The 19,193-nt window shown below is 41.7% G+C and overlaps 1 protein-coding gene across 1 annotated transcript; it reads right to left on the bottom strand.

Annotated features, from left to right (window-relative positions):
- Positions 1-1,483: 1,483 nt before the first annotated feature.
- On the bottom strand, positions 1,484-4,555 carry LOC145819783 (uncharacterized). Its single transcript, XM_082913652.1, has 3 exons — positions 4,181-4,555; positions 2,504-4,066; positions 1,484-1,972 (listed from the first exon to the last, which is right to left on the bottom strand). The coding sequence occupies exons 1-3, from the start codon at positions 4,553-4,555 to the stop codon at positions 1,484-1,486; spliced, it is 2,427 nt and encodes an 808-aa protein (XP_082769778.1).
- Positions 4,556-19,193: the final 14,638 nt, after the last annotated feature.

The following is a 19,193-nucleotide window of genomic DNA, read 5'->3' as shown; positions in this document are numbered from 1 at the left end:
AATTAATAACCCAATGCCATTTTAGATTTATACATTTATTCATCTATCATCACGTGCAACCATAATTACGTGCAACCATAATTATATATAAATATAAATATTTATATGGACTTGACTAAACGTTCGGAGTGTCACAATTCTCCCCTTCCAAACAGAAGTTTGTCCTCAAACTTGACGTACCTTAACCTTCGAAGAGGTGCGGGTATTTAGCTCGCATTTGTGCTTCGGTTTCCCACGTAGCTTCTTCGATGTGAGGATTTCGCCATAAGACCTTTACCAACGGTATGGTCTTATTTAAGAGAACTTGATTACGATGATCGAGAATCTGCACTGGTTGTTCTTTGTAGGTGAGATCTTCTTGAACCTCCAAGTTCTCATAATCGATGACATGTTCTGGGTCTCGGAGATACCGTCGGAGCATTGAAACGTGAAACACGTTGTGGATATTAGATAGCTCAGGAGGTAGTGCAAGGCGATAGGCTACAGGACCAATTCTTTCCAGTATCTCGAATGGCCCGATGTAACGTGGGTTTAGTTTCCCGCGTTTTCCGAACCGGATTACTCCTCTTGTTGGGGAGATTTTGAGAAACACATGGTCCCATATTTGAAATTCCAAGTCTCGTCTCCGAGTATCTGCATAACTTTTCTGGCGGCTCTGAGCGGAGCGAATTCGCTGTTGAATGAGTTGGATTTTCTCACTAGTGACTTGCACGATTTCGGGGCCTAACAATTTCCTGTCCCCGACCTCCGTCCAGCACAGAGGTGATCGACATCTCCTTCCATACAGAGCTTCGTACGGCGCCATTCCAATGCTTGCCTGGTAGCTGTTGTTATAGGCAAATTCCACCAAAGGTAGGTGCTCATCCCAGTTACCCTTGAGGTCCAACACGCATGCACGTAACATGTCTTCCAACGTTTGGATTGTTCTTTCGGATTGCCCATCGGTTTGTGGATGATAGGCCGTGCTGAATTTCAGTGTAGTTCCCAAAGCTTCTTGTAATCTATTCCAGAAATGAGACACAAAACGAGGATCTCGGTCAGACACGATTGATACTGGGATACCATGCAACCGAACAATCTCTTTGATATATAAAGTGGCAAACTTATTTAGAGGGTACATGATTTTGATTGGTAGAAAGTGTGCTGACTTTGTTAATCGGTCTACTATAGCCCATATTGCATCATTCTTTGAAAACGATTGTGGTAGCCCGACCACGAAGTCCATAGTAATGTGTTCCCACTTCCATTCAGGAATAGGGAGTGGTTGCAACATTCCTGCAGGTCACTGATGTTCCGCTTTAACTTGTTGACAACGCAGGCATTTGGAGACATGGCTTGCTATGTCTTTCTTCATTCCGGTCCACCAGAAGTATTCCTTCAGATCGTGATACATCTTTGTATTGCCAGGATGGATTGCAAACCTCGAGTTATGAGCTTCTACTAATATCCTTTTCTTGAGTTCTGGAAGGTCGGGTACGCAAATTCAATTTCGAAATTTTAGTATCCCATTGCTAATTGTAAAGTCAGGATCAGGCGTGTTTCCTTGTTCCTCGTACTTTTTCTTCAAACGTTTGTCTTCACATTGGCGGGCTCTAATTTCGTCCATCAACTCGGGTTCCACGATCATGTTGGCGAGCAATCCATGGATCTTGCGGGGAATGAGTGTACATGCCAAACTTTTAGTCGTTTTTCGACTTAGTGCGTCTGCTACTACATTAGCTTTGCCAGGATGATGATGAATCTCTATATCGTAGTCCTTCATGAATTCTAGCCATCGTCGTTGCCTCATATTCAATTCCTTCTGTGTAAACAGATATTTGAGACTTTTGTGGTCGGTGTAGATTTCGCAGGCTACTCCATAGAGATAATGATGCCAGATTTTGAGGGCGAAGATCACTGCAGCCAATTCTAGATCGTGAGTTGGATAGTTCCTTTCGTGAGTCTTTAGTTGGCGAGAGGCATAAGCAATGACCTTCCCGTTTTGCATAAGAACGCAACCCAAACCATTGTATGAGGCATCGCTGTAAATTATGAACCCTTCTGCCTCCACGGGGAGTGCTAGTATTGGAGCTGTCACGAGTCTGTCCTTCAATTCTTGGAAGCAACGTTCCTGCCTGTCCGTCCATTCAAAGGGTGTGTTCTTTTGAGTTAGCCGGGTCAATGGTGAAGCTATCTTCGAGAAATCTTGCACAAAGCGCCGATAGTAGCCGGCTAGGCCCAAGAAGCTTCAAATCTCGGATACGTTAGTAGGTCGTGGCCAATCCACGATTGCTGCAACCTTTTGGGGATCAACTGAAATGCCATCTTTGTTAATGACGTGACCGAGAAAATGTACACTAGTGATCCAGAATTCGCATTTCTTCAACTTGGCATAAAGTTTGTGATCACGTAATGTCTGTAGGACTTTTCGTAAGTGGTGTTCATGATCTTCTGGCGATTTCGAGTATATGAGAATGTCATCAATGAAGACAATGACGAACTCATCAAGATAGGGTTTGAACACTCGATTCATGAGGTCCATAAAGGCCGCTGGAGCATTGGTGACGCCAAATGGCATGACAAGAAACTCGTAGTGCCCATAACGGGTCCTAAAGGCAGTCTTTTCGATGCTTTCCGTTTTGACTTTTAGTTGATGGTAACCAGAACGCAAATCAATTTTTGAGAACACTTGGGCGCCTTGCAGTTGATCAAACAAGTCGTCGATTCGTGGCAAGGGGTACCGATTTTTGATGGTGACTTTATTTAGTTCTCGATAGTCGATACATAACCTCATTGTACCATCCTTTTTCTTTACGAACAGCACCGGAGCTCCCCATGGTGAAGTACTTGGTCGGATGAAGCCTTTATTCAGTAATTCTTGGAGTTGAGTTTTTAGTTCTTTCAATTCTGCCATGGACATGCGGTAAGGGGTCTTTGAGATTGGTTGGGTACCAGGTTGATTTTCAATGGTGAACTCGATTTCCCGATCAACTAGGATGCCAGGCAGGTCTTCAGGAAACACATCTGGAAATTCTCGAACTACGGGGATCGCATCAAGTGTGGGGGTCTCTTGTTGAGTATCAATCACATAACAGATACAACCACAACAACCCTTTCTTAGCAGTCGTTGGGCTGTTATGAAAGATATAATACAGGGAGGGAGAGAGGCTCTAGTTCCTTCGAAGACAAGCTCGAGTTGGTTTGGTGACTTGAGGAACACCTTTTTGGCTTTACAATCGATAGAGGCACGATTAGCAGCTAGCCAATCCATTCCTAAAATTACATCAAAGGTACTGATGCCAAGGGGTATCAAGTCTACGTGTAAGGTTTCACCTTTTAAGGATACAGTGCAAGATTTGTATACATCAGTACTAAGAGCAGAATTTCCAGAGGGAAAAGACACAGATAGTATGTATCCTAAGGGTTCGGGCATTGGCGTTAACTTGGTAGCAAAGTGTGGTGTAACAAAAGAATGGGTTGAACCAGAGTCAAAGAGAACATGGGCTAAGTGACCACAAATAGAGAGTGTACCTGACACAACATTTTCAGTAACTTCTGGGTTTCCAGGCACCAGGGCAAAAGCTCTTCCTTGGCATTTTTGGTCTTTTCTCGCTCCTTCAGGTACTGCGGGTTTTCGGACTGGTTCAAAGGGGCGGACGAGCTTTGGACAATTTCTCAATAAATGACCAACTTGGCTACATCTAAAACATGCTCTCGTATCCTGACGGCATGGTCCCCAATGAGTTCTTCCACAGGTAGAGCAAGCTGGAATAACGCCACCTTTAAGGTCTGTAGGACTTTGATTGCTTGGACCGGTTGAACTGGTTGTGCTTGTATTTATTCTTTTGGGAGGTGCTACATTGGGTCTTCTGTTATCTCTTTCCCAAAATCGCTTCCTCTGACTTGGCTCTCCAGATCGTAAAGCTTTAATTCCTTTTTCCGCAATGTACGCTCGATCTACCACCGCCGCGTAGGTTGGTAGTTTTAGAACCTCCAGTCTGTCCTTAATTTCAGGATCCAACCCTGCTTCAAATTTCCTGGCCTTTCGGGCTTCGGTGGGAATGACATATGTCACGAATCGTGCCAGCTGTGTGAACTTACTTTCATATTCGGCCACTGTCATGGTTCCTTGCCTTAGATGTATGAATTCTGACGCTTTTTGTTCCTGTAGTGAATTTGGAAAGTACTTTTCATAGAATACTTCTAAAAACCTTGCCCAAGTCACAATATCTTCCTTTTCCAAGGTAAGGAGCCACCATTCCTGTGCATCGTCTTTGAAGGTGAAAGTGGCAAAAGTCACCTTCTGTCTTTCTGTGCAAGGTAGTGCACGGAAGATTTTCTCTATGTCCCTGACCCAAGCCTCTGCTACTAGTGGGTTTGGACTGCCGATAAACGTGGTGGGTTTCAGATCTTGAAATTGTTTGATCGTAGTCGATCCTTCTTGTCTTTCTACTGTCCCATTGGTTATGCTGTTTTGCAAGGCCTGTAAAAAGTTGGTGACTGCCCTTTCCATGATCTGTTCCGTTGGGATAGTACCGCTGACTGATGATCCGTTTTCGTTTCCTTCGTTGGCCATTACTACAAGGTAAAATGATGTAAGTGTGATATCATATTGAAACAATTTTTGATATAACGTCATATGTAACATATTAGTTCTATTGTTACCACATTTGTATATATCATATTAATTTTGCTATAATATCACCACCGTATCATCATGTTAACATTACCACATATACATCACATTAATACTAGATAATATAATAACCTTATCATCATGTTAACATTACCACATATACATCACATTAATACCAGATACATCATTGTTACCATATATAAGGTGTCAGTCTGGCGGTCACAATCAATGTCTAATCTTACTAATACAAAAGGATTAGACTACTCATGGTCAGCTCACAAAAAGGGTCTTCCGGTCAGATATCTAAAATGATCCATCAGGCCATCAGGGAAACTGGCCTCGGAAAACTGGTCCATGAAACAACTCCGGAAACTCACTTTGCATGCTGGTCTCAAACTCCCACCCACTAAGCTCAACTCCGAAGCAGCTCCATACTATCTGAACCACGTAAACAGGAGCACCGTGATCATAACCCCATAATTCCCGTCCAGTAATCCGTATCGGTGTCTCTAGGTATGATGCACCGTCGGTAAAGTCCACAGCTGGGGTATAGACAATGTGCTGGGGAGGTGGTGTCGTGGTGTGAAGGTGGCTACTAGGATATGCAGGTCCCCTCCTCTCTGCAAAGCCTACGGGTAGAGGTGCGACCAGAAAATGTGGTGGTTCTATATCTGGAGCAAGACCAACAACGTGGGTTGGTCCTATGTACCTTTCGCGGGTGCTATCTCGGCTAAGTCTCCAGAATAATAAGTCCTCATCGGGGTCAGCCTGTAACTAAACGGATCTTTCCATGAGAGGGTCAAGTGTTGGATGGGCTTGCCTGACCAGACTCTCTGAGTCACCCCAGCCCTCTAACTGGTTTGGGAGGAGATAAGCTTCTGGGGGCTCGTACCAGAATAGCTCCAATAGGTTTGCCATGTCCTACAACACAAGAAAACTTAGCCTAGACATATATATAACATGACTTATATGCATTAGACATATAATAATGCAAGTTTAATACATTTTTTTTTCATTTATTTATTTATTTTATTTATCTCTTTATTTTTTTTTAATTAAATTACACTTTATTATTTACCAACATAAAATTAATTATTTATTTTACTTCCACACCCATTATTATTATTATTATTTATATTATCTATATTATTATTATTTATATTTTGACCCCTAAACTTTTAATAATTATATTTTTTTAAAAGAACCATTGCTCTGATACCACTTTTGTCACGACCCAAACCCGGTACCCCAAGGGTTTAATGTCGTAACAAGATAAATGAAATAAAATAAGGTAATTTGGAAAATTTTACAGCACAAACGGATAATTTAAATAAATTAGAATAAGTAACTGGGTATCAACTGTTTATTTTAAAGGTAATAAACATAGTCATTGGAGCTTCATAGTATTACAAGAGTTTAATAATAGAAGACAGAAATAAAAAAAAAAAACAAAAAAAAAAACAAAACAACATAGCGATTCATTTTCCATCTTGATCCCGCTAAACCTCGTCACCTGAAAGGGGTAACAGCTATAAGCACATAGCAGAGTGAGAAATATTATACTATGAGGGCACAAAATAGCCATGGATATTTATTTAAGCTAAAAACATTATAAATTGAGTTGAATTGAATACATAATTTAATTAAGTGCCAGAGACTGAAATAATCACTATAACCACGGTACATCACTAAGTGACTAGCACTACACTGGTCAATGGATCCATGACAAACACTGGGCCACAAAGTGGTCAATCACTAAGCCAGTGGTTATTTAAGTCCCCCAAGGCATGGGACTCCCGTGGTGGTATTCACAAAACATATTTTCACATAAGGTTATAGCCAAATATTCTTTAAAATAAAAACAAACATATCCATGAGTTTCCTTTTAAGCAAATAGGGTTCAGAAATAAAACCACGTAACTGAAATCTTTATAAAACATAACTTTTATTAATATACTAATAAAATATAACTTGTATAAAATAGATTTTGGTAAGTCAAAACATAAATAAAATACATTTTGGTAACTCAAGGTATAATATAACTCACCTTAATAGTGACCCTTAGCCTTACTCCACTAACCCAACTTATTTACGTACCTCTCCCACTCTCTTTTCTTTCTTTCTTCTTTCTTTCTTTTCCTTTCTTCTTTTCTGTTTCTCTCTTCCACAGATTGAGCAACTTCTCACTATTTATAGTGAGATGAGTCCACCGATTAGCCGACACGTGGCCGATTCGAATCCCTCCCCAGATTGTTTCTGATTCACCCGAGATTCATATCTATCTTAAGAATTAATTGAGATAATAATTAAGATAATTACATTTGACCCAATATTTTAATATAATTACATAAGTAAATTAATTTTTAATTAAATTACATATTAGCACATACCAACAAAAAATTACTTATTTATTTTATTACCATACCCATTATTATTATTTATATTATTATTTATTCCCCTTTTTTTTTCTTTTTTTTTTAATTTAATTTGTATTATAAAATTTATATTTAGCCTCAAATAATAATCCCTAATTAATAACCCAATGCCATTTTAGATTTATACATTTATTCATCTATCATCACGTGCAACCATAATTACGTGCAACCATAATTATATATAAATATAAATATTTATATGGACTTGACTAAACGTTCGGAGTGTCACACTTTGTATAGCTATAGTGCAAGTGCCTATGCTAGTTTCAAGCTTTGAGCCTCCTAGCATGCTTCATTTGTGACATGTGCATGATTTGGCATCAGTTAACATGTTATTTCAGAGCATATAGCATTGCCATGTTCTCACTTCTTTCACTCTTTGAGTGCTTTTAAGGGTTATGCCTTTGTGCCTCGCTTATGGCCTAACTTGTATGCATGCATGCCTAGACTTTTGAGCTCCTATCTCAGCGCCTAGACTTTTGAGCTCCCATCTTAGCATGTTTTGGTCTTTGTTTTGACCTAATTGAGCTCTATCTATGGTTGGTTCAATCATTTGTGCCACGTATTGCATGCCTCTTGTGTAGTCCCTTTTGGTAGTCTTGTGCCTTAGGCCTTCTAGCATGCTATGCTTGTGTTGTTTAGATGATTTGGCATCATTTCACACCTGATTTCAGAGCATATAGTGTTGTCACACTTCCATGTTTGCCACTTCCTGATCCTGTTTGAGAGTTGTGCTCTTATGCTTAGTTGATGGGCCAATGCATATGCATGCATTATCTTGCTTTTCATGCCATCATTTCAGAGTATTTTGGCCACTATTTTGGCATGATTTAGGTCTGTCCATATTCGGTTTAAGTCCATTGAGCATTGTATTGCATGCCTCTTGTATGGTGCTCTATACTTGCTTTGATGTTTTAGTCTCCAAATATGCCATGCATGCATTGTTTGCATGATAGAATCTTGTGCATGCCATTCTAGCATTGGTAGAATAGCATGTTGTTTGCATGTTGTTGCATTGCATGTCATTTGCATGTTGTCGCATTGCATTGTGTTTGCATGCCATTAGCATTGATAGGTTGATCATGTTGCATTGCATTGTGTTTGTATCGGGCGTTGACCCAAACACGAGAAACGAGGGACGTTTCATACTTGAAGTGATGAAACGTTCCTCATTTCTCGGTCGCCGACCCTCTTGATCAAGCATGATAGAGGTTAAGGCTCTTAGGTGTAATTTGTGCATTCATTGGCATTGAATTGTGCAAACTAGGCTTCTCGGCCATCGTGCATTGCGATGCCCGGTTGGTGGCCCGAGAGTCGACAACCACACTCCCTTGAGCTTAAGAAATAATAGGGAGGGTGATTGTGCACACATACCTTGCAAATACACTGCTGTGCCCCTTCTTGTTCTTTGTTGCAGCAAATTGGAGCTTGGCAGGATTTTTTGGTCGACAGACCAGTAAAAGTGGTTGGGCGACCACTTTTTCTAGTCTGCAGCATATTTAAGTGGTCTACAGGTGGTCTACACCACCATTTTCTGGTCGGCAACCTTCCTGGAGGTCTCCATGTTGGAGTAGAAGCTATCTAGAGGTTTGTACACCATCCTAAGATCAAATGCAAACAGAGGCAAGTTGGGACATAGTAATGAATTTCTGAACAAGGCGACCGAGCATGCATGTACCCCTCGCCCCGAGGACTTCTTTTTATTGCTTTACTTAGCTCCTTTGCTTAGCTAGCGAATGCTTTGGTTTTGTACTTAATTAGTTAATGCGCTTAACTAATCAATTTGTGTTGTAATAATTAATTAGCTAGAATAGTTAGTTAATTAGTTGGTTTCTAATAGTTAGTTTAATTAGCTTAGATTAGCTAGTTAGCTTTCATTTTATTCGGACCCTCCTGCGAGAGGGGGTATTGTTGTAATAAGTGTGCGCGTGTGTGATGCATGTCTTCTAATCCCCATTTCTTTCTCGCTTTTACTTAACCGCTTTCGATGGTTAGTTTAGGGTCATTTTCAATTAGCATCCTGATGCTTCGCATGCGTGCATCATTCATCTGTTTTGCATGCATCGGGCTCGGCGCATCATACAAACTACATTGTATTTCAATATCTATTTGAATACATGTTATCAAGTTGCATTCACATGACATCTTAGAACAACCGGGCCTATCTTAATTGCATTTTTGCATGTGTTGCATTAGGCATTGTTGACATAGCTAGGATCATGCATTATTTCTAACTAGGTTCTTTTTTGGCTCGGAGTACACTGTGAGTGTTTACGCTTTAGCATCCTTGCATGTATGTAAGTGATTGCCATGATAGCATGCTTGCCATGAGACTATTGGCTTAAATCATATAACTGCATGAATGCCTGTGGATGAAGGCTTCATTGCTTGAGTTGGAACAATTCATCAAAATGTGAGTTTTAAGCCCACTTGAAGCGGAAAGTCATCATGTTTTAAGCCCACCTTGTTTGGTGGCAAAATTCGCGTCTTAGCATACTTGCGAGTAGCAACTTCAAACCATTTTCGAAAAACAAGCATGGGATGTTTTGTTCCAAATCGAGCGATCTAGTCTATACTTGTATGCTGTGCGCATCACATAGTAAGCTAGCTAATAAACCGGAATAAGAACCCATGCGTTTTCAAAATAACATATCATGTTTAGTAGAGGTCGATTTTTTGATCGGGCGAGCGGGGGTGCTCATTTCAGGACCTTCCCTTCTCGTACCCAAGTTCTCGAGTCGAGGCAACTTTGGTGATGACAGACACGTGGCCTTAGACACGAGTCAAGGTTTCCTAAATTTCCCAAAACAAAATATTTAGGTGGCGACTCTGAAATCTGGCAAAGCAGTCCATGCTTGGCGCTTTTCGATTCAAAATTGATTTTTCAAAATGAATTTCCGAATTTGGACTCTTTGGTGATTTATCAGTCTTACATTGCACTTTGTGAGATTAGATTCAGAACCGTGACAGGAGTCCGAACTGTAGTAGCTAAGAACAACAATTCGCGTCCTCGCGCGCGGAGCGGAGTTCGGGCGGTCTACAGTTTCTGGCGACTCTTCTGGGGATTTAAAAAACTTGACTCGAGCTCATGATATGTTGTTTTATCTACACTTATGTGTTTCTTTGCATTGCATTTGCATAGGTGCACCTTGGACATTGTGTTTTCCATCTGCTATTCCTAAACAATTTGCTGGAGGCTTGCTTGGAAAAGCGTGCCATAAGGCTGACCGGTTATGGGCTCTGCCACGATGGGAACACGAACCTCGGTTTTACCGAGGCACCTTTTTTGACCAGTCGACCTAGTTGCATATCGAAAACTATAGTGACCATTCCAAACTAGGACAGGTTGCTTACCCGAATATAGGTTGTTTGAAATCGCTGTGTGCGTAATGAAACCCTAGCTCCTAACAAAATAGGACAAGGAAACCCTACCCCGCCATAGGGGTGTTTTGGCTCTTACTTGCTTGGTATGTGCTGTTAGAGCAGTCATTCAACTATCCTCTTGTCCGTTCTAGTGAAATCAGGCTGAGATGCTGTCTATTTTCTCTTTTGTGAGGTAGTCTGGGAACCATAGCTTCAGAAGGCTCCAATATCCCCTGAGTGCATTGGACTTCTGTTGATAGACTTTGTCAGGTCAGAGATTCAGTTCAAGGGCAACCAGTGTTACCTTCGCCGAAGGCAAGGCAAAGAAAGGCTAGTCAGGGCTCACCGGTTCAACTGATCCGACAGTCACCAGCCACATCACCTTTGTTCTAACTCAGCAAACCGTGATGGAACAGAGTCTGGAAGAAGTTGTGGCCACGACAGCGACATTAAATCAGGGAACTGCTATGCAAGATGAGACCAATACTGAAATGCAACGCCCATTTGGGGCATCTACCCCACATCCAACTTCGGGACCCTAGTCGAACTTTGACCCATTTTCGCCAGCTAAAGATTTGTAGGGTTCAAATCCCCGAGAAAGGTTGACTCAAGCTTAGGTGTTCAGACCCCTAGTGCAGCCTAATGAGAGGTTTTATCCCCTTGATGTTAATGAGCTCAATCCAACTACAGTGAAAATTGCTAACCTTGAGAAGCAATTCAAAAAGGCACAGGGCCTTAACTCTATTCCAAACATTGAGGATGGGTACACCGAGGCTGCCATACGGCTCCCAGACAGATTCAAAATGCCACATATCGACCGTTTCGACAGGTCTGGAGATCCTATGGTACATATCCGACTCTTCTTGGACATCTTGAAACCAATAGGTCTGACTAAGCCGCAAAAACTCTCTCTGTACGGAAGAACCCTGTTGGGTGTAGTAGCCACTTGGTACGCCAAGTTGGAGGATAAAGTGAAGCAAAACTGGAAAGAGTTGGCTAAGGCCTTTGTCGATCAGTACTCTTATAATACCCAGGTTGAAATGACTACCCAAGAGCTTGAAGCAACCCGCCGGAATCCAACAGAGCTGTTTATGGAATTTGTTGCGAAATGGAGAACAAAGGCAGCACAGATGACAGATCGCCCTTCTGAGAGGGATCAAGTGCGGATAGTGGTGCGAAACCTTGAGCCTGATATGTTGCAAACGTTGATAGTTGTTCCACTATCAACTTTCAAAAGTTTGCATGAACTGGGGGTTCAGATCGAGAATGCGTTCAGCACAGGGATTATTCCCAGAATAAGTGAACCAACAAGGAGGGTGATTCTGGGAGTACCAATGCTGGAAGTAGCACTATTCCCAAACCCACTAAAATCAATACAGTCGCCACAGCCGACCCTTTTGCCAAACTAAGCTTACAAACAGCTAGCCTAACCCGAGCTCAGGATGAACTTTTACTCCCCTCTATATGAGCCTAACTAGCACACTAAAAGTTCCAATGGAAAGAGGGTATCTCAAACCCCTCAATCCTTAACCTCTGCCTGACCCACTCCCTGCCAGACATAACCCCTCCAAATACTGTGTGTATCATCAACAGCGCGGTTATGGCACCGATGGTTGCTACCACCTTCGTCATGAGGTCCAGAATCTCATCGACAATCGGACGATAGCTCCACCTCCAGACCCCAATGACCAAACATCTCCTGTCTACCTCAACCTCGTCCATATATTTCCATCTGCCTACAACCCGAGCATATACATCACCCAAGCCCATTTACTTAAGCCTGAGGTGTTCATTCTAGTCAGCATGGACTTATGCATGATGAATACATTTGAACCCCAATCATTTCAAACCCGTGAACCCACAACTTCTGAGCTGATGAGAATGATTGAAGATCTTCAGAGAACAGTGGTAGATATGGCCTTTGGGATACTGACTCTGTCATCAACCTCATCACATACCAGAGATTTCATGTCAAAAAGCTCCCCAATATCGGGACGGGCTGCATTGGAAGAAGGCCAATCCCTTGGCAAAGTGGAGGCAAGTGGTAAGAACAATGTAGGGGTAGAAATTGGTCCCCATGAACACCTTTAGTGGGTTGTTGAGGTTTTGAAAGCTGAAGGGCTGAACAAACAGCAAGTGATTGTAGTTGTTGCAAAGGTTGTGGACGACACTTTTGCCACTCAAAATGTGAGTAGTTTGAATCAAGGGGCAAGCCGGGAGAAGGGCCGTCAAACCAAGAATGTTCTTTTCAGCTCTAATCCCGTGCTCGGAAGAAATCAGCAAACCCAGTCAGCGCCTACCAATCCCTTTGCTGGTGCATCCAACAAAACTCCACAAACCTCGAAATACCCACCCTGAGGCCAGAGGGTCTTCAATCCCTTTTACATGACTTTGTCCAAAGCTTTCCAAATCCTTATAGGACAAGGCCATCTCAAGCCCTTGGAGCCCCGGCCATTACCAAATAAGCTTCCTCTCTCCCATAACCCGGCTAAGTACTGTGCCTTCCATCAACAAGCTGGCCATGACACTGACATGTGTTTTCGTCTTTTCCATGAAATACAAGATCTGATTGACAACAAGATCATTGTCGCGCCAGGTCTTACAAAGTCTATCGGCACGGGATCGATGAAATTGGGAGATAATGTGATTATGTGATCGAGGGATGAACCACCTGCTGATGTCGCTCAGTTTACTCCAGATATGGGGATGGCACGCACTGTTTTGAGCAATGTGCAAATGCTGGTTATCATACATTCTGACTTGGGTATTGGGTCAGTGTAGACACCCCATTTTTGACCGTCTCCAAGACTTGGTTGTGCTTGCAGGTACATCCAGCCACAAGTTTGATTGTTCGTCGGGTACTCGACTTTCGCAACGGAACGTCACAAGTTTGAGTTTTCCAAACCCTCTATCCTTTCTGCCTCATTTTTGGACCATATGTTGGTCCTTTCATCATGCTTCTCTTGGTGAGTTGCCGGCCATGCTTTGTCACTGCCGGCCTTGGATTTTTCTCTGCCTGCTACTGATGACGCCTGCCGGCCATCAGTGAGGCACTGCTAGCCACAACTGATGGCCGACAGAACCCTTTGTCTCAGTAGATTTCACGCCAGACCTTTTGAGCTAGCTGGTTTCCACCCATCTCTCCTCCATACACGTGTATGGAGGGATGAGCCTCTTTTCAAGCTTGTTTAACAAGCTTTGCTTTGCCTCTCTTCTATATAAGGAGATGCGCCTCCTTCATTCCAGAGGTTCAGAAAATGGAGGTTTGAGTTATACATATAGTTTTGTATCTATACCTCTCTTTTGTTCTTGTTTTGTGTCTTCAAAGTGTAGTTTTGTCTTAGTTTAACACACAAACACACACTTAAACACCTTCCTTGTGTTGCTGAGGCTTCTTGAAGTTGTTTTTGGTGTTCTTGGGTTGATTTGAGCTTGAAAAGCTTGCTGGAGTTGCAGTTGTGAAGGTGGTCTTCAAGGGTGAGTTTCTAACCCTTAAATCCCCCATTTTTGCTTAAGCTTTTAGCCCTTCTTGCATACTATTTTAAGCTTAGCTTTCTAATGGAAAAAGTTCTTTTCTTGTATGCTTAAAAAGTTTGTTTAAGGCCTTTTTTTCGTTTAGGGTTGTTTACCCCCTCTTAGGCCTTGTTTGGCCTTGCTTTTGTGCCTTCTTTGTGACCCTTTGGGACCACCTTTTTTTAGCCTTCTCACCACTGAAACTCATAGGAATTTTAGTGGTGGGAAGGGTGTTTTGAGGTCCCAAAAAGGAGAGGGTCATCCCCTCTCCTTGTGTTGTGTTTCCTTGCTTTGAATGCCTCATGTGTGAGCATGTTTGTTAAGCTTATGTTGGCCATATCTTTGCTTGTATTTGTGGTTATTTTGCTGTGGCATGCCACTGTTTTTTCTTGGTTTTTTCACTCCATGCATGCATAATACACTTGTAGTGTAAATCACACAAACTAGTCTTGTATGCTTCACCAAGTAACCTGTCATTCTAGCTTGTTTTGAGTCCATTTCAGTAGCTTTTTGGTGTTTTTTTAGCATGCCATGACTCTGTTTTTGGGTGGGTTTGATGGCCCTTTGCATGCTCCATACACTTGTAGTGTAATTCCATGAATTAGCCTAGTGTGTCTCATGCTTTAACATGTCATTCTAGCATACTTTTGGCTTAGCTCTGAGAGGACTTTGTTCATGTTTTAGCATGTTTAAGGTTTGATTTATGTTGTCTTGGTCATGCATGACTTGCTTTGTATAGCCTTGGTTCAATCTAGCTTGCAGGCTTTGTGCATTGAGTCCATTAGCATGCATTACTTGAAGTATTTTCATGATTTGGCATCATGTGAAATGTGATTTCAGTCCATGTTTCATTGTCACACACTTGCATTTATCACCTATTCCATGCTTTGGATAGTTTGTGTTTTTATGCCTTAACATGGATCATTGCGTATGCCTTCATGCCTAAGGTCGCGAGCAATCATTTCAATGTGTTTTTTGGGTTATTATGCTATGATATAACTCTGATTTTTGTTGGTTAAGTAACCCCATGCTTGGTCTTAGTAGGTGTAGTGTAATCCACCTTATTTGCCCTGTATGCATCATGTCTTATGCCTTTCACGTTAGCATGTTTTGGCTTACTTCCATGCATGTTTTGGACTCATTTTGACATGTTCTAAGACTATTTTGGGTTGCCTTTGCCATATGCTTCATGCTTTGTATAGCTGTAGTGCTGTTGGCCTTGCTAGCTTTGTGTTTTGATGACTCATGCATGCTATCTTTGAGCTATTTAGATGATTTGGCATCATTTAATACTTTTTTTTAGAGCTTATAGCAATGCCATGTTCCCACTTCATTCATGCTTTAAGTGCCTTTGAGTGTTGTACATTGTTGCCTAGTTTGTGGCCTGGCATGTATGCCATCTTGCCTAGGTATTTGAGCCTCCATCTTAGCATATTTTGGTCTTTGTTTTGACCTACTAAAGCTCTGTTTATTGTTGGTTCATGCATATTTTTCATGTATTGCATGCCTCCTATGCGTTGTTCTTTGCTAGCCTTATGCTTTAAGGACTCTTGCATGCCTTACTTGCTTTGTTTGAATGATTTGGCATCATTTCTTACTTAATTTCAGTGCACTTAGTATTGCTATACTTGCACATTTGTCACTCTTCGAGCCTTCTTGAGGGTTGTGCTCTTGGGCCTAGCTGGATGGCCAATGCATTGTGCATGCATACCTTGCCTTTTGTGCCTTGGTTTCATCACTATGGCCTCTATTTTGGGCATGACCAAGGTCTGTCCATTTTGATTTAAGTTCATAGCATTATGCATGCCATGTTCATCGCATTGCGCATGCCTTATACTTTGCATTGTATATGCTTAGATTGCACCGCATTGTGCATGCCTTGAAGTTCATAGCATTGAGTATGCCATGTTGTTTGTATGCTTAAGTTGTATTGCATGTTTGCATGTTTAAGTCATATTGCATGTTTGCCATGCTTGTGTTGTATTGTTGTTTGGATTAAGTATTAATCCGAGCACGAGAAACGAGGGACGTTTCATACTTCAAGTGATGAAATGTGCCTCAATTCTCGATCGCCGACGCTCTTGATGATGCATGATAGAGTTCTAGGCATTTATGTATTTTTGTGCATTCATTTCACATTGATTTGCACATGTTGGATCTTTGGCCATCATGCATCGAGATGCGTGATTGATGGTCTTGGATCCGATTATGCCTCTCCTTTGATGTTTTGAGGTGATATAGGGTGGCATAGTGTGTACATATCCTTGGGAGACCCTCCCTTTCCTCTGTTTTGTGCTCTGCTGCAGCTTGGTGTCACAGCACACCAGTGGCCAGCAGCTTCCCATTTCTGGCCAGCAGACCTTCATTATTGGCTAGCAGTGCTTACTCTTGGCCGACAGGGTGGTTGACAGAAGCTCCTCATGGCCGGCAGGCCACTAGTTCACTCCCTAGCATGTTTTTGGTAAGATCCAACAGCAAGTTCTCAAAGACACCCTGCAGATAGAGCCTCAAGAAAGCAACTGGAGAGCTTTTCGGGGCGGCAATCGAGCATGCATCTTCAACTTCTTCAAGGCAGGGTTGAGGTAGCCTAGTCTACATATTTTAAATGCTTTATTTGTTAATTAGCATTTGGTTTTGTAACCTAATTAATTTGTTAATTAGTAAAAGTTTTGTAATAATTAGTTGTAGCTAGTTATTCAATTTGATTGTGTAATAGTTAGTCTAATTAGATTATTAGATTAATTAGAATAGCTTAGCATGGCTAACTTAGCGTATTCATTCGGACCCTCGGTCGAGAGGGTGAATTTTGTAATAAGTGTGCGTATGTGTGATGTATGTCTTCCAACCCCCATTTCTTTCTCCCTTTTACTTAACCGCTTACGATGGTTAGTTTTAGGGCATGTTTCAATTAGCATCGTTATGCTTACATGCATGCATCCATTCATCTATCTTGCATGCACCGGGCTCGGCGCATCATACTAACTGCATTGTATTTTAATACCGATTTGAATACATGTTATCAAGTTGCATTTCATATGCCATCTTAGAATAGCCGAGCCTATTTCTAGTTGCATTTTGCATGCGTTGCATTAGCCATCTTAACATGAACTAGGATCATGCATTGATTACTAACTAGTTGTTGTTTTGGCTCGGAGCACACTGCGAGTGTTTATGCTTTAGCATACTGCATGTGTGTTAATGTTTCCATGCAAGCATGCTTGCCATGAGGCTAATTGCTTATTTGATTAACTTCCTGAATGCCTGTGGATGAAAGTTGGATTACTTGAATTGGAACAATTCATTGAAATCCTCGATTTAGCCTACTTGCGAGTAGCAAACTTCAAACTATTTTCAAACAAACAAATATGCAGTTTTGTTCCAACTTAGGCGATCTAGTCTATACTTGTATGCTGTGTGCATCACATAGTTATTCTAGGTTAATACACCGGAATAAGAATGCATGTGTTTTCAAAAACAAGATATCATGTTAGTAAAGGCCGATCTTTGATCGGGCGAGTGGGGGTGCTCATTGCATGACCTTCCCCTCTCGTACCCAAGTTCCCGAGCTGAGGCAACTTTGGTGATAACGGACACGTGGCCTTAGGCACGAGTCAGGGTTTCCTAAATTTCCCCAAAATAAAATATTTAGGTAGCGACTCTGTATCTGGCAAAGCAGTCCATGTTTGGCACTTCTTTGTAAAAATTAGTTTTCCAAAATGATTTGCCGAATTTGGACTCTTTGGTGATTTATCGGTCTTGCATTGCACTTTGCGAGACCAGATTCAGAACCGTGACATTGAGTTTGAACTGTAGTAGTAGCTAAGAACAATAATTCGCGCCCTCGCGCGCGGAGCGGAGTTCCGGGCGGTCTACAGTGAGTCTTGTTGTGATGTATCGAGTCAGTCTTTTTGTACTGAGTCAGCTGCATCTGTCTTGTTGTATCGAGTCTGTCTTGTTATGTCGGAGTCAGGTGATTTCGGGGGTGTTACCTCGGACATCACTTACTTGTTTTGTGTTTGTCTTTTCGCTTTCCTTTGAGTCTGTTTCTACCTTGGAGCCAGTTGTGCCAACAGATTTGAATGAAACAGCAGTGATTTTGACCCTTTTGCGTCTGTTTTGCCTTTGTGCCAGTTGTGCCAGAAGTTCTAAATAAGATGACAGTATTTGACTAAAAACTGTGTCTTTTTTGTGCCTTGAAGTTATTGCATTGACCTAAGTTTTTCAAAACTTTTTCTAACACTGTGATGAAAACAAAGAGGAAGGAATTCCTTAGGATTTGCAAAAATTTGATCAACTGAGGAAATGAAAGGCGTGCTAGGCCCTTAATGAATGAAATCATGTTTGTTAATGTGAGTACTGAGAAGGATCCTGGCTTGATCTAGATTGGTTCTACATTGTCTTCAGTGCGAGTGACTAGTCGCTTTCTTAAAAGATTTCAAAAAATGTTTTGCGTGGTCCCGCGAAGACCTGTGTGGAATTGATTTTGAGATTGTGCAGCTTAGAATCGCTCTCAGCCTCAAGACTCAACCCTTTTGCTTTCAAACCTTGAACTTGAATTCAGAATGTTCAACGGTCAACAACAATGTGAGGCCTGTATGGCCAGATTTGAAGTAGCCCATGAACTAGGGGCAAGAAGAACAGATGTGATCAAAGGAAGCTCGCAAATCTGGATAAGAAGCATCTCTTGAACTAGGGGCAAAAATGTCAAATGCGCTCAAAGATTTAAAAGAGGGGTCATTCTGCAAACCAATGAAGACTGGCAAGAAAGCCAAATCCCAGAAGGGAGGAAAGAATAAAGTTTTTGCTGAAGGAAAACTGAGTTCCTATCCACAACACTAGGGGCAAATTCAGCCCCCATTAGATGGACTCCTACATCATCAGCAAACAGCAGCCATTCTCTTGGATTCAGATGGATTCGAGATCCTATGACCATTCAACATGGACTAGTTACACTTTTACCCTTGAGAGGCTCACTGGGACGAAAACCTGGAAGGGCGACCCAGGCAAAAGTTAGAGCAAATGAAAAAGAAAAAAAAGAAGAAAAAGAACAAAAAAAAAGAAAAAGAAAAAATGCAAAGAATGAAAAAATGAAAGAAAAGAAGAAAAGAAATGAAAAGAATTGAAAAGAAAAGAAGAATATAACTCGCAAGGTTGAAAAACCAGAAGAGCGGCCTTGGCAAAAGTTAGAGCGTAAAATGAGAGGTTAATACCCGAGTGTACCTTAACCCGGAACTACGTCAAGCTTGATTCCCATGTTTGGGATATGT

Source organism: Camellia sinensis, chromosome 1 (assembly GCF_055761805.1).
Source record: "Camellia sinensis isolate YWXY chromosome 1, ASM5576180v1, whole genome shotgun sequence".
NCBI lineage: Eukaryota > Viridiplantae > Streptophyta > Magnoliopsida > Ericales > Theaceae > Camellia > Camellia sinensis.
This window is presented reverse-complemented; position numbering and strand designations above follow the sequence as displayed.